Raw genomic sequence first — 27,799 nt, forward strand, 5'->3', positions numbered from 1 at the left:
AAACCTGTAATACACAGGAAATAAAAAAGAATCCAAACATAACACTAAAGAAAGTCATCAAATCACAAGGGAAAATATCAAGAGAAAAAAAAAAAGAGAGAGAACTACCAAAACAAAAAACAAAAAATGGCAGTAAGTATATATGCCTACCAATAATTACTTTAAATGTAAATGAAAAAAATACTACAATCAAAGACACAGGGTAGTTGAATGGATAAAAAAGCAAAGCCATCTATATGATGCTTATAAAAGACTTAATTCAGGAGCACCTGAGTGGTTCAGTTAGTTAAGCATCTGACTCTTGATTTTGGCTCAGGTCATGATCTCAGAGTTGTGAGACTGAGAACCTGTGTCAGGCTCTGTTAGGCATGGATCTAGCCTCTCCCTCTCCCTCAGCTTCTCCCAACCACACCCCCGCTGCTCATTCTCACGCTCTCTCTCACTCTCTCTTTCAAAAAGAAAAAGACTCAATTCAGATCTAACACACATACAGACTAGAAGTGAAGAAATGGAAAATGATAGCATGCACACAGAAATGAAAAGAAAGCTAGGATAGCAATAGTTACATTAGACAAAATGGACTTTAAAACAAAGACTATACAAGAGACAAAGAAGGACATTAAATATTGATAAAGGGATCGATCTAATAAGAGGGTATAACAATTGTAAATATCTATGTACCAACACAGGAGCACCTAAATATATAAAGCAAATATTTATAGACATAAAGGTAGAAATTAATAGTAACACAGTAATAGTAGAGAACTTTAACATCTCATCTATATCAATAGATCATTTAGAGAAAATCATCAGTAAGGAAGCAGTGGCCTTAAATTAGACCAGATAGACATAATACATATATAAAGAACACTCCATCCAAAACAGCAGAAAACACATTCTTTTCAAGTGCACATGGAACCTTCTCCAGGGTGGATCATATGTTAGGCCACAAAACAAGTCTCAATACTTTAAGGAGACTGAAATCATATCAAGCATCTTTTCAACTATAATGGGATGAAACTAGAAATCAAGTAGAAGAGGGGAAAAAGCTGGAAAAAAACCACAAACACGAGAAGGCCAAATGACATGCAAATAAACAACCAATGGATCAAAGAAATCAAAGAGGAAATTAAAAAATACCTTGAGACAAATGAAAATGGAAACACAACTCCCCAAATCTGTGGGACAGAACAAAAACAGCTCTAAGAAGGAAGTTTATAGTGATACAGACCTACTCTAAGAAACCAGAAAAATCTCCAAAAAACAATTCTAATCTTACACATAAAAGAACTAAAAAAAGAACAAACAAGCCCAAAGTGAGCAGAAGGAAGTAAATAATAAAGATCAGAGAGGAACTAAATAAAATAGAGACTGAAAAGGAAATAATAGAAAAGACCAATGAAATCAAGAACCAGTACTCTGAAAAAATAAGTAATATTTGTACGGACCTAGATTGTATTATGCTAAGTGAAGTAGGTCAGAGAAAAACTACCATATAATTTCACTTATATGTGAAATCTAAAAAACAAAACAAGTGAACAATTAAAAAAACAAAGGAAGAGAACCATAAATACTGAGAAGGGTGGGAAGAAAGGCACAATGGGTGAAGAAGAGGGGAGATACCTGCTTTCAGTAATGGAATAAGTCATGGGGATAAAAGGTACAACATAGGAAATAAAGTCAATGGTACTGTAATAGCATTGTATAATGACAGATGGTAGGTACACTTATGGTGAGCATAACATACAGACTTGTCAAATCATTATGTTATACACCTGAAACTAATGTAATATTGTATGTCAACTATATTCAATTTTTAAAAAAGGACAATAACGATAAACTTTTAGCCAGACTCATCAAGAAAAGAAAGGGGGGCCCAAATAAACAAACCCAGAAATAGATGTTGTTACAACTGACAACAGAGATATAAAGAACCAAAAAAGACTACTATGAAAAATTATACATCAATAAATTGGGCAACTGAGAAGAAATGGTTAAATTCTAGAAGTACACAATCTTCCCAAACTAATCATTAAGAAATAGAAAATCTAAACACTATTTATTAGTAATGAAATAGAATTTAAAAAAATAAAAAAATCAGAACAAAAGTCCAGGACCAGACAGCTTCACAGATGAATCCATCAAACATTTAATACCTATTCTTCTCAAACTATTCCAAAAAATAAAAAAAAAAGAGCAAGGAACACTTCCAAATTCATTCTATGAGACTCTGATACTAAAACTAGACAAAAACATCACAAAAAAAGAAAGTTACAGGCCAATATTCCTCATGAACATAGATGCAAAAATCTTCAACAAAATATTAGCAAATCAACTTCAATAATACATTACAAGAATCACAGGGGCACCTGGGTAGCTCAGTGGTTGAGCATCTGCCTCTGGCTCAGATCGTGATCCCAGGATCCTGGGATCGAGTCCCACATGTTTCTCCCTCTGCCTATGTCTCTGCCTCTTTCTCTCTCTCTCTCTCTCATGAATAAATAAATAAAATATTTAAAAAAATAAAAGAATCACAGCATGATCAAATGGCATTTATTCTTATTCCAGGGATGCAGAGATAATTCAACATCTACAAATCAATCATCATACAACATTAACAAAATGAAGGATAAAAATCATATGACCTTTTCAACAGATGCAGAAAAACATTTAACAAAATTCAACATTCATTTATAAAACTTCTCAACAGTGAATACACAGGGAACATACTTCAGCATAATAAAGGCCATATATAACAAACTCACAGTTATACCATACTCAACAGTGAAAAGCTGAAAGCTTTTCCTCTAAGATGAGGAATAAGACAAAGATGCTCTGTCTTGCCAGTTTTATTCAACATGGTACTAGAAATCTTAGCCACAGCAATCAGAGAAGAAAAAGAAATAAAAGGCATCCAAGTTGGTAAAGAAGTGATATTATCACTATTTGCAGATGAAATGATACTGTCCATAGAAAACACTAAAGACCACACCAGAAAACAACTAGAACTAATAAATAAATTCAGTAAAGCAAAAATAAATAAATAAATTCAGTAAAGCTACAGGATACAAAAGTAATATACAAAAATCTCTTGCACCTCTATACAATAATAACAAACTAGCAGAAAGAGAAATTATGAAAACAATCCCATTTACAACTGCATCAAAAAGAATAAAATACCTAGGAATAAATTTAACCATGGAGGTATAAAAACTGTACACTGAAAACTATTAAGACACTGATGAAAGAAACTAAAGATAATATAAATTGAAAGATATAGTGTGCTCATGGAAGAATATTGTTCAATGTCCACACTATGCAAAGCAATTTACAGATTTAAAGCAATCCCTATCAAAATAGCATTTTTCTCAAAACTAGAACAAGGAATCCTAAAAATTGTAGGGAATCACAAAAGACCAAATAGCCAAAGCACTCTTGAGAGAGAACAAACCTGGAGGTACATGCCCAGATTTAAAACTATATTGCAAAGCTATAGTAATCAAAAAAGGGTGCTACCAGCACAGAAACAGAAAGATTAATAGAACAGACTAAAAAGCTCAGAAATAAATCCACACTTACACGGTCAATCTATGACAAAAAAAATACAAGGATATACAATAGGGAAAAGACCATCTCTTCAATAAACAGTGCTGTGAAAATTGGACAGCTATTTACAAAAGAATAAAACTGGAACCACTTTCTTATACCATATACAAAAATAATCTCAAAATGGATTAAAGACCAGGATGCCTGGGTGGCTCAGCAGTTGGGCACCTGCCTTTGGCTCAGGTCGTGATCCGGGGATCTGGGATCAAGTCCCACATGGGGCTCCCTGTGAGGATCTTGCTTCTCCCTCTGCCTATGTTTCTGCCTCCCTCTCTATGTCTTTCATGAATAAATAAATAAATATTTTTTAAAAATGGATTAAAGACTTAAATATAAAACCTGAAACCAGGAAACTCCTACAGGAAAACTTCATCAGTAAATTCTTGGACATCAGTCTTAGCAATATATATATTTTTTGGATCTGTATCCTCAGGCAAGGGCAACAAAAGTAAAAATAAAAAAAATTTTTTTGATGAAACTTCATCAAACTAAAAAGCTTTTACACAACAAAGGAAACCATCAATAAATGAAAAAGACAACCTACTGAGTGGGAGAAGATACCTGCAGATGATATGTTAGCTAAGAGGTTAATATCCAAAAAAAAGAGGTTAATACCCAGAGTACATATAAGGACTCCTATAACTAAACACCAAAAGAGCCCCAAATAATCTGATTAGAAAATGGGCAGAGGACCTGAACAGACATTCCAAAGACGACCTACAGATGGCCGACAGACACATGAAAAGATGTTCAATATCACTTATCTTCAGGGAAATATAAATCAAAACCACTATCAAAGATATCACCTCACACCTGTCAGGATTGCTAGAATCAAGATGATAGAAAGCAAGTACTGGCGAGGACATGGAGAAAAGGGAACCTTCATGTACTACTGGCAGGAATGTAAACTGGTGTAGCCACTACAAAAAACAGTACGTAGGTACCTCAAAAAATTGAAAACAGAACTACCATATAATCTAGCAACTCCATTTCCTGGTATTTATCTAAAGAAAACAAAAACATAGATCCAAAAAGATACAGGTCCACTATGTTCACTGCAGCATTTTTTATAATAAACCAAGATAGGGAAGCAACCTAAATGTCCATAAATAAATGAATGAATAAAGAAGATGGGGGTATGGCTTTGTATGGAATATTATATACTATGTCTGGCATATTACTCAGCTATAAAAAAAGAATCAAATCTTGTCAAATGCAACAACATGGATGGACCCAGAGGGTATTATGCTAAGTGAAATAAATCAAAGAAAAATAAATATCCTATGATATTGTGGAATCTAAAAAACAAAACAAATGAACAAAACAGAAACAGACTCATAAACACAGAAAACAAAATGGTGGTTGCCAGATGGGAAGGGAGTAGAGATAATAGGCAAAACAGGTGAAGGGGATTAAGAAGTACAAACTTCCAGTTATAAAATAAGTAAGTCAAAAATATTATAATTACTGTATGGTGACATATAGTAACTAAAACTTATCGGGGTAATCATTTCATAATGTATATGAATGTCAAATCACTATATAGTACCTCTAAAACTAATATAATAATGTGTACCACTACACTTCAATTAAAAAAAAAAAAGAACAACAAAAAAAAGGAACAGAACAAACCAATATGGTTTGGATTCATACCGATTTTACTTTCACCCTGGGATTCTTTCGTATGTCATTTTTAAATGTAACATCTGCACAAATGTTAAAAATCCTAAAATCCTTCATAGCATTAACTGTTAGAGTACAAAACTATTCACTGATAAGCATTTTATTTATTTATTTATTTATTTTTTGATAAGCATTTTAAAACTTAGAAATATTTGCTTAAAAACAGTTTTTATATAGTGGGTTTACTTCATGTAACAGAGTCTTAGAAACTTGTTTTTAATAATAGCATTTTTTTCCTGAAAGGCCAATAATATAAAAAAAAGAGCAAAAGCATTTGAGGAGGAAAAACCTCGAATTAAGGCACTGAGTATGTAAGATGTAAAAGGCCAAATTTCTAGGTTTATTTATAAACACTATCTGATATAAAAAGAATATATTTACTGTCAAATCATTTTCACATGAACACTGATAACTGACATAAGTCAAATGCTTTAAGTAAAATAAAACCAACTGTTAAAAAATTTGAAAGAACTTAAATAATCTTTGAAGTTTTGTATGCTCAACCAAGTAACGATAATACTGTATTCAGAGCTACAATCAAGGTAATTAAACTACTCAATCTCAATAATGAGACTAAAACTTACTCTCTAAATCTTTTGCTGTGGATTTTGGTTATTGTCGAAGATGCCATTGGACTGCCTATCCCAGAACTAGCCGGAGAGCCTTGTGACACAGGTGTCATACAGTATGGAGAGTTCTGACTTGCTGGAGAAAGCGAAGTATCACTGGGCATGCTCAGTCCAGTATCTGTGGAGATGTGGGGAGAGGGGAAAAAATTTAGAAACTTCAAATGCTGAAAAGCTATATATTGATCAATACTCCTTAGAATGACAGCTGTCTTTTGTATAACTTCCAAATTCTCCAGAAGCTAACAAGTTGGGCATTGTTTATAACACAAACACTTCTTATATACTACAAAAATGAAGTCTTCCTATTATCTTTTAAAACATAAAAATCAAGCACAGCCTATAAGTCTCTACACAAGAGATGAGAGAAAGCCAAATGATCTAAGATATGTATTCTTAGAGGATTTAAATTGAAGAACAAAGGTAATAACTTCTGAACCTCTTTCCAGATCATATTACCCATCTCCTTCGTCTCTATTTTTTCACTTATTTCTTAACTGTCTAAAAATTCCCATTCTTGCTGGTAATGATGAGTTCTACTTCACTCATTCTCTCCACACCACTCCAATTTCTTCAGACACCATCTCAGTTTCTCTCTCATTTGATCTTTGCTTCTGTGCTCAGGCAGCTTCATTATTTAGGTACCATCTCTTGAACTGACTGCTTCCTTCATTTGCTGCTTCTTTCCTAAATAGCTAAATTCAGGAAACAAGTTCTTATTTGTATTCCAGTCCACTAATTAGCAAAGTTACATGTATCTTATCTCCTTACCAAAGCTTTTTGCAGCAGGACCAATCCATTATTTATCTTTATTACATTTCCTGACCTTCCTAGCCCAAAGCCAGTTACTAAAGTACACATGAGAGGTGTCTAATAAACACCTGAATGAATGCTGAATTCATCCATTTTTGAATGAATGGATAAACCTAAATACAAACAAAAGGATATTTAATTGAGAGTAAAAGGGAATCATAACCAATATGTCCTAGCTGAACAATCTTCAGAAGCAAACTCTCTTCTAAGCACAATGGAACACTGCCACTTAATATGTATAAATCAGAATTAAATATGTTGCAGAAAGAATACATATGTACTAGCAGGAAAAGGGATCTAGTCTGGTATCTCTTAAAATCTCTCTTTCACAACAGTAAAAAATATCAGAAGCAATGTGCAGTTTTGCTTTTCTCACCTACAATCATGTGTGCTGGCTACTATATGGGACTAAAGCTTACTGACCAGCTGAGTTCAGCACAATAAGAGGCTTTGTAATTCTCTACTCACTGTGGTATATGTATTCATGAAAGCAAGAAAGGAAATCAACAAAAACAATCCAATAAAAACAGTCTTATGAAGAAAAAAGCCAATAGTGTCCAAAATACAAAAGAAGACAAAATTAAAAGAACAGGGGACACACTGGTGAGATCATAATTATTAGTATTTGCACAAATCCAGGACTTAAGCCTCAAAAATGCCACAGACCTATTATGTTACACCTCCCCCCACCCTTTTAAATGTCTCCCTATAGAAGCATCTTCAAAAGAAACCACTCTCAAAAATAAAGGAAGTTAGACAAAATGTGGAATCTATCCTGCAATTAGGATAACTAGTGATGGCTTAGCAATTAAAATACTCTAGACCATTCCATGATAAGGGAGAAAGGGGTGATCTTACCTTCCTGGGAAACAGTCTCCTGTGGCAAATCATCAATAAAATCTAAGTGCATTTCTATTGGTTCCTCAGATCCCAAAAGGTTGTGGTCCACAGTTAAACGGCCCTTCTTTTCCTCTCTTTCTTTCAAAATAACCTAAAAGTCATTACCGATCTTTAATTACTGATCACTCTTTAAGTACGTATTGAATGATGAAAATGTTTGCTATTACACAGATATAGTTCACTTACAAATGGCCATGAGGAGCTTGGTTGGCTACATGTTTAGTTGGCTACAAAGAAACTTACTGGCAAAAAGGTAAATGTGATTTTAGACACTATAGTTGAAAGAAGTACTCTATCCAAAATAAGGAAGGGCAGTTATGCTATATAATGCTACAGCTATCAAACTACACCTGCTTCCCTCTTTAAATCCTGACTGACAATGGGTCACCTGGGTGGGTCAGTAGTTGAGCATCTGCCTTCCGCTCAGAGTGTGATCCCGCGGTCCCGGGATGGAGTCCCACATTGAGCTCCCTGCATGGGGCCTGCCTCTCCCTCTGCCTGTGTCTCTGCCCTCTCTCTCTCTCTCTCTCATAAATAAATAAAATCTTTGAAAGAAAAAATCCTAAAAAAAAAAAAAAAAAGAAAAAGAAAAAAAAGAAAAAAAAAGAAAAAATCCTAACTGACAAACTAGAGTTTCCACAAAAAATGGGTAAAAAAAAAAATGTGGAAGCCAGGTCATACAGTTAAAATAGATTTACATTTTGTAGTTTTCAATTATTTGGACATGGATTATCTTATCCTGCTCCTACCAACACTGAGTTAAATAGAGCAGATATTATCTAGACTTACAGAAAAAGAAGATAAGGGTAAGAAAGGTTCACCTATAACTATATAATTTAGTACCAGAATCCAGGCTTCTGATTCCTACGGTCCAATGTTTTAGATGCCAAATGTTTAACTTTTTTTTTAACCTTACAGAGAGAATTTATCCTCCAGGGTCTTGTTCAACACAAAGAGATAACTGTGATGCTGATGATATCCCCAACCTCCAATTACCTAGTCACTGTAAGGATGTACACCCATGACTATCTCACAACAATCTATTGGGTAAAACACCACAACTACTTTTGCAAAACAGATTTAAGTCCTTATTTATCTTATAAAATAAACATCCCCAGATTTTGGTTTACCTTTTTAAGTGCTGTGGGCCGTTTTAGTTTTGCAATTTCCTTCTCTTTTCCTTTCTTTGCTTTAGAGGAAGTAATGTCCAATGAATTAAAGGATGCCAAACAGGGCTGACTTTTGGTTAAAGGTTTTCTGTTAGTAGAGTCTTTAGTGTGAAAAGAAGCTGCAGTAACCACTAAAAACAAACAAGAACATTAGTTTTACTATTATGGCCAACACCACATACTATGAAAATTTCTAATGATAAATCTACAAGAACATCCTCTTCTTCTGGGAAAAACAAACATCATAACAGTAGGAGTGGTACAGGGCCATGCAGTCTCTCTCAGGTACAGCTTTTATGCATCCATTTAGCCTCCGTAAGATAAAGACGACAAAGAATGTGATTAACTAATTTAGCAATCCAAAGCAGGAACAAATAGATTATTAGTTCCACTCCACCCCAGCAACCCTCAAGCATGTAATTAATTCCCTGCAACTAGTTTCCAAGCAGAACCACTCTACCTCTGAAATTTCAAAACTTTGCACTTCTCCTTATTCCTACTAAATCCTACATAAGAATCACCCTTATATAAAACACATAGTCACTACTCTCCTCATTTCAGCCTGCCAGTGAAGAATAATTTTCCCCTTTGGTTGCACTCTTCTATACCTCAGTAGTTCTTTTATTCCTGATTGATACCCTCACCCTCTAGTGGCTACCCCAATCCTTTAACGGGTCCAAAGACTCAAATCTCAATCCTCTCACTCTAGGAGCAAAAAACCTCTCCTGCTACTTCCCTGAGAAGCTGCTATCCAATATAAATGTATAAGCCACCTGAGAGGAGCCAGTAGGCATCTTAATTCCTGTTGAAGACTTATCACCACTCTCTACTCCTAATCCCATCTCAAGATTAATTCCTCAAGGATCTTGCTCTGTTCCTTTCCCCTTGCATCTGTCAAGGTCTTCCCAACTCCCAAAAAGAAGCTAAAATCTCCTGTATATAGAAGGGAATAAAAAAAAAAAAAAAAAAAGACAAACCAACAAAAACTTTCCCTTGACTGGCTTCCCCTCAAGTTAAGGTACTATCACTCTCCTTTCCTTCCTTATTAAACTTCTCAATACTCTGCTTTATCAGTTATTTATACTGATGTGGATGCTATCTAGTTGTATCCAAGCAATGAGGTAAGCATAGGATCCTCCTACCACACCATCTTCCCCAGAGGTCCTGAAATAGTCTGCTTTCTCAACATCACTTCCCAAATCATTACAATGTGACCTCTGCCCTACCCACACCCTCACAACGATTGTCAAGATCACATACAAGCTTGTAATTGCTAAATCTATTCTCTATTCTGTATTTTCAGCATTTGATAACAAAGACCACATCCCCTTCCTCAAAATTCTGTCCTTGCCTTGCATGACGTTATACTCTCCTATTTTCCTTACTCTTTTTCAAACCTATTTTTTTTGGTTCTTGCTGTTCTTTAAATCTGAGCATTCCACAACACTTGATTCCCAAATATACTTTTCCTAACTTTTTTCCCTTGACAATCTTATGTATTTCCACAACTACACATCCATCTCTATTTGAAACTCACTAACTTCTAACCTAAATTGCACATACATAACTACGTGTTAAGTATAAACCACCAGGATCTCCCTAACTAGCATTTCAAATACAACAGGGCTGGAGTCTGTTCTTCCAAATTAAATTCTTCTTCCATGATACTTGTTTGATATCATCATAATTACCACAATCCTAACTAGGAGAGTTTGGAGTCACGGAGCCAATCTTTGACCTGTTTCTATGTTCCATCAGTTAAAAACAAAAACACCCTACCAATTCCTCACAATCCTTTTACATATTTACTACAGTCTCATCTTTTCTTGGACTTCCCAAGAAAGTCAATTTCTTTGTAATCAATGCTTTCCAATGTAATAAACACTGGTGACAGGTTAGAGTTTAATCTCATTTCCATCTGATAATAACCCTACTCTCCCTTCAAAGCCCATTCCAAATGGTTTCATATATGAAACCATTTGTAATGTCTTCTTCACACCTCCCTGTTGACATAAATCACTCTTCGCAAGTTCATAAAACTTTGGGATCTTTCCTTAGGCACTGCTCTTTGTTAGTTATTTGTGTATGTTTTTTTTTCAACTAGTTTATAAATCTTTTGAACACAGGTATATTTCAGTCTATAATTCCACAATCCCTGACACCATGATTTCCATGTAGATATCTATAATTGTATATATTAACATTTACTAAATGAACCAAAGTTATAACAATGAAGCCATGTGAAGAGGTTAATAATCTCTTCTCCATAGTAACTAGTTAACATTTATTGAGTGACTATAACCAAGATGCTCTTCTGACTACTTTACATGCATCATCTCATTTACTCTTCAAAACAACCCTGTAGCAGGTATCATTACCTCCATCTTAATGTCAGGAAACTGAGGCACAGCAAAGTTAAATAATTTGCCAAGGAAATACAGAGAAGCACAGGATTCAAACCCAGGCAGTCAAACTCCAAAGCCCCTGGCCATACTGCCTTCAGAACACCACTCTCAGTTCTACTGCTATAGTCCTTTACTCTTTAGTGAGATATAACTGTCCCACTCCCAAACTCAACAACATTTAACTCAAAAGCTTACTACCAATATTATTTTTACTAAGTTACTCAAAGCTAAGGTGTACACTGGACAAGTAACTCGCTATAGGTTTAAACATTTTGCAGAGAGAATGAAAGCTATACACTGTTAATTATCTTTCTGTCTAAAAACAACAGACCCTTTACACAGAAACAGAAGAAATATAAAAATATTGAATTCTGCCTCTTAACATCAGGCTTTTTGTTGGTGCCTTTCCTTTTTCTTTATCTTATTCCTCTCCTCTACAACAAAGGCTATGAAAAGAAATGAGGGAGCATGCAAGAGCTGAACTCTAAATATGACGAGGTTTGCTAAAATATACATTACCATTTCAGTAGAAAGCCAAATCATTTATTCTCTCTCTCTCTCTCTCCCCCTCCTTGATCAAAACTCCTATGTTTCCTCTTATCCAATTTAAAAGTTATAAAGCCAAATTAGTTGTGATTCCTATTTCAATCTTTAAAGAAGAAAAATATTAGCTGGTTCACAATGTACACCAAATGACATTTGAACGGAGACCTGAAGAATGTGAACGAACAAACCACACCAGTATATGAGGAAAGAGAGTTCAAGGGAAAAGAAATAGCAAGCACAAAGATACTAAGCTAGGGACATGGTGGGTGTGTCTGTGGAACAGTGACAGGGCTGACTGGCTAGAGCTGTGTGAGTCAGACAGAATGATAATGAGGGCAAAAAGGTCATAGGATCAGCTAAGACATGGCCTTAGGACTCTGGCTTTACTGCAAGTGAGATCAAGAGCTACTGCAGGGTTCTGAGCAGCAGAGTGATATAATGTTGTTTATATTTTTAAAAGATCACTCCAAGACAGACTGCCAATAGGTAGTAAATAGTAGGCAACCACAGTGTAGTTCAATGATGTGGGCTACAAGGGGAACAGGAGAGGAACTGATGAGTAGACTCTGGGTCTTTTAGATATATACAATTAAGATTAACAATATTCAAAACCTATTACCAAAATCAAACAGTGAATTGCTCAGATAGTGAGATCACCTGTATATGCCAGAGGTCTGGTATTAGTAATCTGCCGTGCCTTCATTGCTTGTTGCTGCTTTTCCAGAGCTGCTAACATGTCCCCCAAATCTAGCTGCACAGGGGTTTTATTCTTTTTTCCAGCTGCCTTTGATAAAGCTTCCTGAAAGATAAATGAAACATTTACTTTTTGTGACGGTATTAAAGTGTGGCAATTTATGACGGTTCTATCTGTTGCTCCTTCTGTCCATCCCCCCAAATCTACCAATTACATTTGTTCATAAGAATGAATAAATACCTGTAGTTTTTTTTGCTCCATACTTATTTCTGAATATTCTTGAGCTGTGGCAAGGGCAGCTGCTAATGCTTTCTTCTTCTGACTTTTTGCACGTTTAGGAACCGAGGTTGTAATGGGAATTGGAGTCTGAACTATATTGATTGGTGAGTTTTCAGGTAAATCATCCAACTAGGATAATCAGACAAAAACATTTGTTAGTAATTCCACAAAAGTCTGACCATAAGGAAAGGCAATCCATAATGTGGGATGTTCTACAGTATATCTGGACTGGAATCTTTGAGGATTCAATGTCATAAAGAACAGAGTGAGAGGGTGGGATCCTTCCAGACTGGGAAATAATAAAGAGACAAACAGCTTAATGTAATTAGTGACACTTGTCTGGATCCTGGCCTGTAAACAAAATAACTCCCAAGTTTTGTAACAAAAGGGAAAATAGACCATATGCTTTATGATTTCATTTAATTAATGGTATTTTCTTGTCTCTAATAGAACTATGGATTTTATAGGAAAGTGTCTTTGTTCTGGCTATTGTGAAAATAAATATTAAGTACCAAATTGTTTCTTCTCTATAATGCTGCCCCACATCTTTATACTAACATGTAATACTTCAACACAGCCACAGTTCAAAAGATGTTCAAATATTTCATCTTTTCAAAAGAGTCACTTACTACTTTTGAAGAAAGTTTCTGTTGGATAGTCTCATCTTTAGTATTTCCATTCTCATTTAGTTCTTGAAATCCATCTTCATCCTGAAATAGTATGACATTTTATTTTTATTTTATTTTTAAAAAATTTTTTATTTATTTATGATAGTCACACAGAGAGAGAGAGAGAGGCAGAGACACAGGCAGAGGGAGAAGCAGGCTCCATGCACCGGGAGCCTGACATGGGATTCGATGCTGGGTCTCCAGGATCACACCCTGAGCCAAAGGCAGGCGCCAAACCGCTGCACCACCCAGGGAGCCCTAGTATGACATTTTAAGTAAGAACAGTTCAAAGCAAGAAATCCTAAGAAAAACATTTTACAATGAAAAATGGGGAACTAATTTTTGAAATTCTAATATTAAACTATTTAAAGTCAGACTGAAAAAGGAGATTTCATTTCTCACATGCTACAACATAGTTAAAATTCATTATTCAACAATGAGGGCATATCTGAACATGTCCATTCTTTGGTTTTCTGTATCTATTTCATTTTTATTAGTTAGTTCTACTTTTAAAATGGGTAGGTAGTTAAAAAGGAATACAAAAGGGTTTTTACCATGTTTCAGATAATTTGGAAAATATTTTCAACAGATGGCTTAATATGAATTTCATAAATATACTTCCTGTCCTGCAATACTATACATATCTGTCAATAAGGTTAAAAGTTAAAAAAAATTTTTTTAAAAATCCTATCCAAAGTAATATCTTAACCAATATCCTCCTTTACAGTGAAGATTCTATCTAATATCTTTAAGTATAAGGATGGACTAATTATAGGTTAAGTACAAAAGACAAATCTCCCACATATATTATTGTACAATAATTGAATAGAAATGTCCTTAAGGTCACTTACTAAGCTTATCTAACATATTATTCATTTCTAGTCTCTGGCCTCAAGCACATTTTCCAGTTTAATTTCCATCTATTGGCCCATTTTACAGAAACTATGATCCAACAAAAATGTGTTACCTGGCATGAAGTTCACTATCTAGACACAACCAAATTCTACTCATTCTTTAAAATCTATTCCAAAGATTATCTCTACCCTACCCCAAACCCAAAGGGACTTTCAACTCCAACCACACCCAAGCAAGTGTTAGGTGTGCATGCATCTACATTTCTCTACTATACCGCAATCTCCCTAAGGCTACTGTGTTTACTCAATGTATCAAAGCATCTTATTTACACATATAACAGGCCTCCAATAACAGCCAGTTAGATAAGTAAACAATAAAAATATTGCAATCAGAATACAAACTTTCTCCCTATTAGAGAAACTAAAATAGTTTTTTTCTTCTCCAAGATTCTCCTGCATAGCAGCACCAATTAACTAAACTGAACCATTCAAATCTAAGAAACTGGACAGAGAGACTAAACAGTAATAATGAAAATTAGGGATAAAGTTTCATACTAAGAGAAACCCACATAAGATCAAGTTCTACCTTGACATGTTACCTCAAAATGAATACTCATGACAGAAGTTGTAAAAATAAACCTTAATAAAGTTAATGTTTGACTAAGTATACATATCCAGGACAAAAATGAATCAATACTTCTAAGTAATTTATAATCTAATAGAATCACAAGTTAAGACATAAAAAGCACTAATCAGAATGCAAGATTATTTTTTTTAAAGATTTATTTATTTATCCATGAGTGATGGAGAGAGAGAGAGAGAGAGAGAGAGAGAGAGAGAGAGGCAGAGACAAAGGCAGAGGAAGAAGCAGGCTCCATGCAGGAAGCCTGATGTGGGACTCAATCCCGGATCCCAGGATCACGCCTTGAGCCGAAGGCAGACGCTCAACCACTGAGCCACCCAGGGGTCCCAAGATAATTAATTTCTTAATGGGAAAGTCTGCTATAGCAGTTTACAAATAGAGCCTAAAAAGAAATACCTCAAAATATAAAGACTCAGAATTTGAGTCGCCTCTATGAGACTGACTGGCGTTTAACTGCTTATTATTATCTTGTCTCTTCAGCAAATTCTGTCTTCTTTCTGAGGAAGTACTATGTCCTCGGCATCTGAATCCAACCTAAGTAAGCCCCAAAAGAAAAAAATATGTAAGTGAAAATTTTACTGAGGTACAACATACTTACAGAAGAGTACACAAAAGTATACAACTCAATGGATTTTCATAAGTGCATAATTTATTATAAAAGGTTAAAGAGCTTTTGACAAATAAGATCATTTTAAGGAAATTATAAAAATGTGAAAAATGCAAGGTCCCTCCCCACCAAATAAATTAACATTTAATCAGCTTTACTTGTAATAGCCAAAAACTGGAAACAATCCAGACGTCCCTGACTGGAAGGATAAACTTACTGTGGTACCTCCCTACAACAGAAAAATAGCCACCCAATGGAACAAACTATTGATATATTCAACAATCTGGTAAATCTCCAGAGAGCCATGCAAGTGAAAAAGTCAATCTTAAAAGGACTCTATGAGTTCATTTATAAAACATTCCTGAAATGACAAACTACAGAAAGAGGAGAACAGATCAGAAGATTCTAGGAGTTAACGAAGCTGGCAGGGAAAGGAAAGGAGAGTGACTATAAAAGGGAAATACGGATCCTTGCAGTGACGGATCTGTTCTTATCTTGACTGCATCAATGTCAATATACAGGTTGTGACACTGGAGTGCAGTATTGCAAGATGTTATCATTGGGAGAAACTGCACACTACCTTTTTATCAAACTATTATAAAGTCTTCTAACATCTGTGGTTTTATTTAAAAAATAACAATTCCTAGGAAAGGTTAAAAATTAAAACTCTTATTTCCAAGAGAATAGATTTAGGAGAATAAAATTTTCATTCAATCCATAAATTATTAACCCATTAACAAATCTGTGAAATGTTCAATTGTCATAAGGCCAAGATTCTTACGAATCTTAAGACATTTCAAGATCCTCCTAAGTACCCAATGCAGCTAACATGAAATGCCTCTCTTAACCAGGACCCCTAAAAGATGAGAAAAGTATGATCCTAATTACTAGTTACCCCCAAATTCTTTTTTTTTTTTAAGATTTTATTTATTTATTCATGAGAGACACAGAGAGAGGCAGGGACATGGGCAGAGGGAGAAGTAGGCTCCCCGCAGGGAGCCCAATGCAGAACTCGATCCCAGGACCCGGGGATCATGACTTGAGCTGAAGACAGATTCTCAACCACTGAGCCACCAAAGCATCCCCCCAAATTCTAACAATAAACAGAACGTGAAGCAGATCTAGTACAGAAAGTGCTGATATATAGGCTTTGGCTGCTGAAATCAAAATTATGCACACAAAGACTTGCTGATAATAGAATTTTTTTTTAAGAAACAGAATTTTTATACTCTTTTGGGAGGTAGGCTGTATAGCAGAACAAGCCAGAACATGGTCATACACCAAATTTAATTCTTCCTTAGAATATGCACCATGACAACTGGGCTACTTCTTGTAACTAACAAACGTGTAAGAAACTAGATAATTTTCCAAATACCCAACAGTTTCTTAATTTTAAATATTTACTTCATTTTAAAATAGGCTCATAAACATGGATAGAGATATGGACAGAGGAATACACAATGAAACACGTCTCGATAAAATGTTAGCTAGCATCTAATGGTAGCTATATGAATGTTCTCTACAAAATGACTTCAACTTTACTATTAAGCAATTTTCAAAACTGGCTCATGAAAAGAAGCTCATACAAGACTGGTAAATGCAATTTATAATGTCTAGGTAATAAAGAAACAACTTAATTCACATAAATTAATACCGGAGTACTAATACTCAAGCCAAAGACAGAGATGACTAAAAAGAGAATAATCCCTAAGCACAATTCTTCATGTCTTTGGACACTCACTATGACCAAAAAGTAAATGCAAAGTGCTCTCCAAAGGCATTAAAATTATATTTAAAAATAAGCCCTATTGTAAACCATTTAATACATATGTATTAATGTTGCTACAAACACTAAAGCAATTTTTTAAAAATAGAACTTGATTTCCATACTTGGAGACATAAAGCTCCAGGATTAAATTAAAACCTGAAACTAATGGTCCCGACAAAGTTCATGAGGATCAAAATGGAATGTATTTCAATTACCTCCTAAAAAAGATGACTCAAAAATAGGAAGACACTGTTTTTTGCTTGTTTTGTGGCATCTTTATAGGAAGATACCACATCACAAAGGTAATACATCCTCCCTAAATTGATAGATTAATTTAATGACTAATATAGAAAACAGAAATTTCAGAAATAAAAATCAATATACCTAGGAATGTAATTGATGATAAAAGTGGTTAACATCAAAATCAGTGAAGAGAAGGACTTTTCAATAAATGTGCTGGAGATTTAGGTAGCCACTTGGAAAATACGAAGTGGGACCCATATCTCACACCATGCTCAAGACAAACCTCCAATGGAATAGAGATTAAACGTAAAAAAACAAGAACATGAACACAGTAGTGGAAAGCAGGCAAATTCCTTTATAACACTAGAGTAAGGACAGAGCTTTCCTATGACTTAAAACCCAGAAGCCATTAAAAAAAAAAAAGAAAGAAACCAATACTCAACTTATAAAAATAAACTTTTTTTAAAGATTTTATTTATTTATTTATTTATTCATGAGAGACACACAGAGAGAGAGGCAGAGGCACAGGCGGAGGGAGAAGCAGGCTCCATGCAGGGAGCCTGATGTGGGACTCCCGGGTCTCCAGAATCATGCCCTGGGCTAAAGGCGGCACAAAACCACTGAGCCACCCGGGCTGCCCTAAAAATAAACTTCTTAATGCTATTTAAACATAAACTTGTGTATGGCAATAATAATGAGCAAAGTCAAAAAAAATGAAAGGCAACCAAAATATTTGCAACTTGTATTACAAACTAAAGGCTCTTAAAAGTTTTTTAAATCTGATAAGACCTTGATCAAACTTTTAAAATATACCCAAAAAAAAGAAAAAAAAGAAAAAAAAATAGATCAGAACAAAAGATATGGCCAGACAAGTTAACAAAAAAATACACAAAGCTCATAAACAGCTCAACAACATTAATACACCATTTTCACCTAGTTGGCAGAAATCTGAAATCCTGAAGATACACGATCTCTGAAGCTATAATGAAAAAAGGCACTTTATGTTATTGTTGAGACTTTAGTGGGACAGTTTTTGCTGATGTATCAAATAAAAGAAGTGACTTCACCTTTTCACTCAGCAGTCCCTCATTTAGGAATTTACTTTATTGGTATACACATGTATTTCTAAACAATACTGCAGCATGTCTTTTAACAGCAACTACTTACAAACAGCTCAAGTGTCCATTAAGAGGACAGCTAGAGAAATCAATAAGTATATCTATACTCCAAACATTAGGAGATATTTTTTAAAAGTGTGGAAGCCCTCCATGTAATACTATGGAAATGTTTCCAAGATACATTGCTAAATGATGAAAGCAGAACACAGAAGGAATGGATAAAACATGAGATAGATAATTGTATTTACTTACAATGACATAAAGAAACTCTAGGAAAATACACAAGAAACTAATAAAAGTGGGACAGATATAGGGAAGACAAAGGGAGACAGGGTGAAAATGAGATTTTTTTTCACTGTATCATCTTTTTCATCTCTTCTATTTTTCAACCAATTCACAAAGTAAAACCATTTTTTAAAATGCAAATTTTTAGGTTCTCTCCATTGTTTAAAATTAAGATAATGACAAAGTATAGAAAAAAACTGCCTGTTTAAATGTAAAAACACCAGTAAAAATAAAGATCATAGTTAAAACAGCATGGTACAGGTATCAAATTCTGATAAATGGAACCAAACAGCACAGCTACAGCACCTAAGATGTAAGAAATTAGCAAATGAGAGAAAAGAATGGATTACAATTTTAGGCCAACTAGTTAACTATTCTGAACACCTACATCATTATCATACCATGCATCAAAATCTCATATAAAAAGCTCTTGCAAAATTATGCTATAAAAAAGTAGCTGAAAATACAAGTGAATATTTATTTCATTTCTAAAATATTTTTTAATTCCTAAAAACAATCAGAAATTGCCAAAGGGGAAAGTATTCTGACTTAACAGAAAAAAAGATTCTGCACATCACAAATCAAATACATACTTAAGAGTAAGTATAACAACACATCAGAAGTAGAAAACACATTGTTCAACATCTGGCTCCAGTTCTTTTGGAATGAAGAGAGAAACAAACAAGACCTAATATACTACATATATTTACACAATTTTTTTGTTGTTCTTTTACTATTTCTCACCAGTTGCAAGGCTCCATATCCATATTACTTCCTCTCCAGTGGGCTATGGACACCAAAAGTAACAGTCTAACAAGTTTTGATTCCAACATAAAATTTCAGCAGTTAATTAAACATTCTGTAGATTTTGTTTACCTCATCTATATAAACAATTCTTGTTTTAGCTCTTTTGTTTCTAATCAAATTAAAGCTAGACTGTCTCACATGCTGTCACAAACAATGACTCATTTTTGCAGTAACCATAGGGAAAAGGGCATTATTTTGCTTGTTTTCCTGGCAGTTTAATTAATGTTAGGGTGCACCTGAAGTACTTCATTTCAGGGAAGCAAATGAGCAAATACTTGTATTTGGTCTATTTAATGCACTAGTAACTTACTCTTATTTCAGTTCATCCACAGATCTATTCATGTAATACTTTTAATACCTTAAACAGACTTAAGGAACCCAAGAGATCCACCCAAACACTGAAAAGGAAAAATGCTGACCAACAAATAACTCCCTGATTTCACGGATGACCAAAACAGGAAGACAAGTTACTGGAAATCTGTGGCAGTATATAACTTGCTCCGCTGTAATGCAGCTAGATTTTGTTCCCCAACACCAGGAAGCTGCCCGGTCTGGCTATATTACAGCATGAGGCAGCAATTGCTATGGCCCTGTAACAAGCACAGAGTGTTGTAGCTTGTAGAGTTTATGGTCAAGTAAAGACACATGAACTAGGCCACAGTCCTAAAGTTCAAAGAATCAATATTTATGACATTAAAATGCCTTTAAATTTCTTATGTGGATGAGAAAAAATTATGGCAGATAAACCAGGATTGGAGGATATTCTTTTTTAAAAGTATAAAATATCCAAGTATATTTTTTAAATACAATAAAGTAGAAAATGACACAATACACACCTATACACACATCACTTACAGTCAACATTTGCCATTTTGTTTCATTATTTAAATAATAATTTTATTGGCTAAGCCATTTTATAGTTACAGATATCATATTTATGATTATATAATTTGATGTGCATCTCCAAAAATTAAGGTCACTGCCCTTCAAGACCACTATACCATTTATAATAATTCAAGTTTCTCCAACTTAATTCAAATTACCTGTGAATTATTTCTTTGTTCAGTCTGCCTTCCACCTCTAGAAAATGTCTGATTTTTTTCCATCCAAGGTTTTTTCTGAGTTGCCTGGCAGGTTACATTGGACCAATTTACACTACCTGTAACCAATGAGATTTAAAAATATGATTTATTTATGAAAGATGTCAAAACCTAAATTATGCCTTACTTTTGTGTATTGAAAATCAGCCACTATAAATGTAATACTGGAAATTTCTCTACAAACTTTAAGTAGTATTTCAGTTCTTAGTAATATAAGTGCCATCTTGCAGAATACTTCAATTTTTCAACTGAGAAATTTTCTCAAGTTTTATCAGCTCAACTATACTTCCAAAGTAATGTGAATCTCTTCAGAAGATTTCTAATTTTTTTTGTAGCATCAGCAAGCTTCATGCTTAAAAACAAACTCTGACATGGACAAAGAAGAAAGTATAGCAAAAACACTATGCAGAAAATAAGTACCTGTACATATAGATGATTCCACATGCTAAAAATAAAAACAAAAAAGACAATTATTTTCCGCTTAAGAGTCAACACCATATGCCTTGCAAAATGTTTCATAACTTAGTCTAGTGTGAAGCATGCTTATTACAATCTTAGAAAAAATATTTCTCCATATATATTTTTCATATTAATATACAAAATACATTTTGACCCATTCTATTACTACAGGAATTGTTAATGAAAATATACTTAAGCTTTTAGAGAAGATACAAAGATAATACTGACATAGATGACTGATAAAGAAATCAAAGCAGCATTACATACATTCATGGTGCTAGAATCGGGATTTCTCAAAGCCCCTGCTGCAGGCTGGTTGTTGCTGTGTTTGGGACTGCAGTAGCCACTATCACTGTCAATGTCAGCTTCACTAGCACCCTGCTCACTAGAGGATTCAGCAGTAGGGTGGGAGGCTCTTCTTCTCCTGCCCTTGGACTTCCAGAGCATTGTAGCAGAGCTCTCCGAGAGAGATTTGTTAGCAATATCTGATGGGAAATCTATAAAGCAAGGAAAGTATGACATCTCTTTGTGAGGACCAAACTAATAAATTCTTGTTAAATTATCATTAAGGTCATAAGAAATGCAGATATTTACCTTTGTAAGTGGAGAAAACAAGTAAAAAAAATTTTTTTAAAAGGCCATCAAAAGATAAGATACTCCTGACAAGTTGGTTTATGACATGTATTTACTATGATAAGAAAATATTTGTATAAATATTAAAACCATCATGACCTATTTTAAGAAAAATAACATCACCAATCCTTTCGAAGTCTACTGCATGCCCCCTCTACCAATGCATCCTCTTCCTCCCCCAAAAGTTACCTCTATATAGAATTCTGTTTATCATTTCCTCACTTTGTAAAATAGGTTTTCATGGATTTTTGTATTCCTAAAATACAAATCGTGTAATTTAGCAGTTTTTGCTTTATAAAAATGAAATTATACTGTCCATTTTCTTTTGTGACTTGCTTCCCAGTCTGCCCCATCTCCTCAACATTAGTTTTGAGATTCTGGAGCATGTGGCTATAATTCATTAACATCACTGGAATCTAGAATGCCTGTGTATGATGAACATACCACACAGTGTTATTTATCCTTTATACCACTGATGGAACACTTGGACTGTTTTGGGGTTTTGCATTATTAAATAATACTGCTGTAACCACTCATTTACAGATATTTGAATGTGTATATGTGCATGTGGAAGATGCTTTAAGATAAATACTGCTGGGACCTATAGAGTACAAATATTCAACTTTACTTGGTAATGCCAAGTCAATTTCAGTCAGACTATTTAAAAACAGTTTACAACCCAACAGCAAGATATAAATATCCACAGTGATCCACATATTCACCAAATACTTGATAGTAGGCTATAATTTTTGTCAATTGTTAGATATAAAAAATGGCTCATTGTGGGCTTTAATTTGGCGCATTAAATAATGAGGTTTGGCATTTTTGTTTGTTTGTTTTGGTTTGGCATCTTTCCTGATGCTTTTAGCCACTAGCGTCTTCCCTTCTGTGAATTAATTTTATTTTTGGATTATTTGACTTCTGCCCATTTTTCTATTGAGCTGTCTTATTTTTGTATTTCACAAATTATTATCAAAAGACATTAAGAAAAACTCTTGCAATCTCCTCCTACTCTAACAAATAACAATTTTCTTTTTTCTATATTTTCATGCATATTTTTTACACAGCGTCAATACAATTTTGAGTTGGGCTATTTAATATTATGTATATGTTCTTCATAATCATAACGTAAGAAGGCTCCATATTATTCCACAGATGGATATTCTGCACTTCTCTTGACTTGTCACCTGTTACTAAACATTGGGAAGCTTTCAGTATGCTACTGCAATTTGGATCTTTCATCCACAGTCCTTTTTCTTTCTAGGGAAATATATCCATTTTGGATACATTCACAGGAGGACAACTGGGTCAAAGGAAAGATTCCTATAGGAATCTTGAGTCCTGCCAAATTGTTTCAGCCCTCTGGGACTGTGTCCCAGGGCCCCAAGAACAAGGTGGGATCATTTTCTTATTCATTTATATGAATTTTTTAATACCTTCATACTAATACTCCTCAGAATTTGAAACAACTAAAAAGTTGTAGGCATGGTAAAAATCTTTTCCAAGTTTGTGGTTTATTCTTTCACTCACTTTTGATAGAATTTACTTCAGAAATACTTCACTCCCTGCTGTCATAAACATACCTGCCTATATTTTCTTCTACTGTGGTTTCCTGTTTGTCCCTAATCCACCTAAAAAAGATTTGCATGGGGTATAAATTAGGTATCCGTAATGCTGTTACTTTCCACATATGTGTTTCCCCATACACGTGAGTCTGTTTCTGGATACCCTGTTCTTTTTGTAGACTGCATTTTTTGTATAAGGGTATAGGAAGTAAGATAGTTTAATAGGTCTTGATATTTAGAAGAAAAGTCCTTTTCTTCTCAAATGATTCTATTAGAACTAGTTTGTCAAGTTCCCCAAAAATTCCTATTGGAATTTTTATTAGAACTGCACTGAACCTACAATCGGACTTAGGGAAAATGACATTTGTAGTATCAAATCATCCTATATGGACAGGTTATTTAGGTTTTTTTTTTTTTAATGTCCTACCATAAAGTTAAGCTTTTCTGCATAAATGTCTTGTACATCTTTTATAAAGTTTATTCTCAAAAACTTTATTATATTTTTGTTGCTATTATAAGTGGCATCTCTTCTCAAATCCTGTTTGTTAGTAACACACTGAAATATACTTAACTTTTGTATAATATCCTGTATCTAGTCATCTTATTAAACTCAATAAATACAAGCTTGTGCTCAAGAATAAAAATCTGTTACAAATTCCTTTAAGTTCTAATAGTTCATCCTACCTGTGACTAATACGAATTAATCCTCAGAAATTAAAAACAAGTTAAAAATACTGATAGAATACACAATCCTCAGAACTTGAAAACAAATTAAAGGTTAAGAATACTGATAAAAAGGGGATGACTGGATGGATCAGTGGTTGAGCGTCTGCCTTTGACTCAGGCCCTGTTCCCGAGGTCTTGGGATCAGGTCCCACACTGGGCTCCCCACAGGAAGCCTGCTTCTCCCTCTGCCTATGTGCCTGTCTCTCTCTGTGTGTCTCCCATGAATAAATAAATAAATATTTTTTTAAAAGAACACTGATAAAAGGTATTATCTTCTAATCAAATTTTACCTTCACTTTTCTTTTTTTTTACTTCTATTAAGCACAGTTAATACACAATGTTACATTAGTTTCAAGTGTACCACACAGAGATGCTACAAGAGTCTATATACATTATGCTTTGCTCATTATAAGTGTAGTTACCATCAGCTAACCCCAACCCTCTTGCAACCATAAGTTTTTGTTCTTTGTGTTTATGGGTTTATTTCTGCAGGGTTTTTTTTTTCTTTTTAGATTCCACATATATGTGAAACCATACAGTATTTGTCTTTCTCCATCTGACTTACTTCACTTAGCATTATACCCTCTGAGTCTATCCATGTTGTCACAAATGGCAAGATTTCATTCATTCTTTTTTATGGCTGAGTAATATTTTATTATATATACACATCACATCTTCTTTATCCATTCTCCATTTATTAACCTAAAGACACTTAGATTGCTTCCTTATCTGAGCTATTGTAAATAATGCTACAGTAAACATAGGAGTGAATATATTTTTTTGAATTGATGTTTTCATTTTCTTTGGGTAAAATACCCAACTCAGGCCAACTAAGTCTGCCCACAAAGGAAAAGCGATTGCCTTATTTCTCCGGGATCTCCATGAGAAAACATTGTTCGTTGGCTCCAACAAAGTCTGATCGTAAAAGAGCTCAGTTGTCCAAAAAAAAAAAAAAAAAAAAAAAAAAAATTCTCGTAGTGGAATTAACTGGATCATCTGGTACTTCTAGTTTTTTAAGGAATGTCCATACTGTTTTCCATAGTGGCAGCACCAATTTACATTCCCACTACATTTTTTTCTCCACATCTTCTCCAACACTTACTATTTCTTTTCTTTTTGATTCTAGCCACTTTAACAAGTATAACATGATATCTTATTGTGGTTTTGATCTGCATTTCCATGATAATTTGTGATGTTGAGCATCATTTCATGTGTTTGCTGGCCATTTGTAGGTCTTCTTTGGAAAAATGTCTATTCAGGTCCTCTGGCCAATTTAAATTGGATTATCTGTTTTCTTTGGTATTGTGTAAATATTTTGGATATTAACCTCCACTGGATATATCATTTGCGAATATCTTATCCCATTTAGTAGGCTGCCCTCTTGTTTTGCTAATATTCATCTATTCATTGCCTAATTCTTATCAGAAGACTGTCTTTGTAGTCACTTAATGAGCAAACTAAAGAAGTAAAGATTTTTAAAAGCAGTCCAGGGGGATCCCTGGGTGGCGCAGCGGTTTGGCGCCTGCCTTTGGCCCAGGGCGCGATCCTGGAGACCCGGGATCGAATCCCACATTGGGCTCCCGGTGCATGGAGCCTGCTTCTCCCTCTGCCTACGTCTCTGCCTCTCTCTCTCTCTCTGTGACTATCATAAATAAATAAAAATTTAAAAAAAAAAAAAAAAAAAAAAAAAGCAGTCCAGGGTTTAGAGCATATAGAAGTCAGTTACTATGACCAGCAACAATCAAAAAAACCTAGAAAACTTTGTAAATATATTGTTACTCTTTTCTATAGCATCTCAAGCATTTGCTAGTCCACTGATCACACTGCTTTATGGATACAAATTATAGAAAGATTGTTTTTTAACTGATTCCCAGATCCTTCCTTACTCCTAATGGATCTAAGCAATTGTAAAAAAATAACTGAGCTGACGTCACAAAAGAAAAGGTACAGCTCAAATGAAAGAAAGTATGCATCATCAAATTTATTTTAAGCCAGAGTGGAGACTATAGGGATAAAAAGTAAATGTGTCCTTGAACAGATCTAATTCTTGGCCTTGATCATTAACAAAATTTTTTTACTAATGTCAATGAGAATGGGTAAGGAGATATCTACTTGATACTGGGATTTAATGATATAAACTGGAAAATACTAATTTTTATCTATTACCATGATAAAGCTTCCTTATTTAAAGTTTATACAGTCCTCTAAAAAACTCTGGACAAAATGATATAACTAGTCCAAAATTTTTACTTGTTTGAGAGGATATAAGTGCCGCTCATAGGTATGGTTCCAATCTATGATGTGGCACAGAAAACTTGCCAAGTTCTTTCTATAAAGATACTATATTAGAGTATTTTATAAAGGTGTTTTTTTTTAAGATTTTATTTATTTATTCATGGGAGACACAGAGAAGCAGAGACACAGGCAGAGGGAGAAGGCGGCTCCTCACAGAGAACCCAACCTGGGACCCAAATCCAGGACTCTAGGATCATGCCCTGAGCTGAAGGCAGATGCTCAACCACTGAGCCACCCAGACGTTCCTATAAAGGGTTTTAAAGTAGTTATAAAAACATACAATTTTGGGGATCCCTGGGTGGCGCAGTGGTTTAGCATCTGCCTTTGACCCAGGGCGTGATCCTGGAGTCCTGGGATCGAGTTCCACATCAGGCTCCATGCATGGAGTCTGCTTCTCCTGCCTGTGTCTCTGCCTCTCTCTCTGTGTGTCTCTCATGAATAAATAAATAAAATCTTTAAAAAAAAAATACAATTTTGATATTTGCAAAAATGGGTCCTCAAATTCCTACAATGCCTGCAAAATTCCAACTCTAATTTCTGAACTGCTCCACTACTATATGGGAATAAGGACACCTCAAATCCTCCTCAAAACTGCACATTAGCCGGCAAACTAGTTGAAAGAACACTGTATGTTCATGGACTGCTTTTATCTTCCTAGAGAGTTTCACAAAGTGGCAAGATAAATGGAAGGATGAAAGTCTAGAATCCTGAAAAGTGGTACAGTCCACAATTATAAAGTCAATACATGACAACAGATAAAAATCAGTGATGTATATATAAGAACCCCTGCTTACCAGTTTGCTGTGAAGCATCTACCAGAAGCACAATTTTTGATCGATTATCAGGACCTGCTGCATTTGTCTCTTTCTGAGTAGCTACATTTTTCACCAGTGGCCTTTTGCTTTTTATGTGCTGTTGTAAAAGCTGTTGCTGATTTAAGCGCACAAAAAAATAATAATTTAAAAACCTACTCAATGTATTAAACATTTAAAAAATATATATATATATATATCCACTATAAAACACATCTAAATGTATGCTCTAAATTAGTGGCTCCCAATCCATGGGGAGAGAGGGTTACTGTGTTAGCAATTCATGAAATTATCTGTTAATCGTAGGACATGAAATTATTATACACACATTTTAATACAATTTTTCAAATAACTATTAATGCTACTATGATTAATAAAATATTCATTGTAATTACTTCTACTTCATATATTCTCAATCAATAATTAGTAAATGATAGAAGTATAATCATATTATATAAGAGATTATAAATATTTATTTAGAAAAGGGTGAAAGCT

General features: G+C 34.4%; 1 protein-coding gene across 1 annotated transcript in view; it reads right to left on the reverse strand.

Moving 5' to 3' along the window:
- Window positions 1-27,799, reverse strand: part of SECISBP2L (SECIS binding protein 2 like) — a 61,840-nt gene that overhangs the window by 21,334 nt on the left and 12,707 nt on the right. The window contains exons 4-14 of the mRNA XM_025998676.2: window positions 27,287-27,422; window positions 21,541-21,770; window positions 21,235-21,259; window positions 20,758-20,873; window positions 15,283-15,420; window positions 13,351-13,431; window positions 12,683-12,850; window positions 12,406-12,547; window positions 8,759-8,928; window positions 7,587-7,719; window positions 5,874-6,036 (exon numbers count right to left, since the gene is read on the reverse strand). Coding sequence (XP_025854461.1) covers window positions 5,874-6,036; window positions 7,587-7,719; window positions 8,759-8,928; window positions 12,406-12,547; window positions 12,683-12,850; window positions 13,351-13,431; window positions 15,283-15,420; window positions 20,758-20,873; window positions 21,235-21,259; window positions 21,541-21,770; window positions 27,287-27,422 — 1,502 coding nt within the window. The remainder of the gene's footprint in view (window positions 1-5,873; window positions 6,037-7,586; window positions 7,720-8,758; window positions 8,929-12,405; window positions 12,548-12,682; window positions 12,851-13,350; window positions 13,432-15,282; window positions 15,421-20,757; window positions 20,874-21,234; window positions 21,260-21,540; window positions 21,771-27,286; window positions 27,423-27,799) is intronic.

The sequence above is a fragment of the Vulpes vulpes genome, chromosome 15 (genome assembly GCF_048418805.1).
Source record: "Vulpes vulpes isolate BD-2025 chromosome 15, VulVul3, whole genome shotgun sequence".
In the NCBI taxonomy this organism is placed as follows: Eukaryota; Metazoa; Chordata; class Mammalia; order Carnivora; family Canidae; genus Vulpes; species Vulpes vulpes.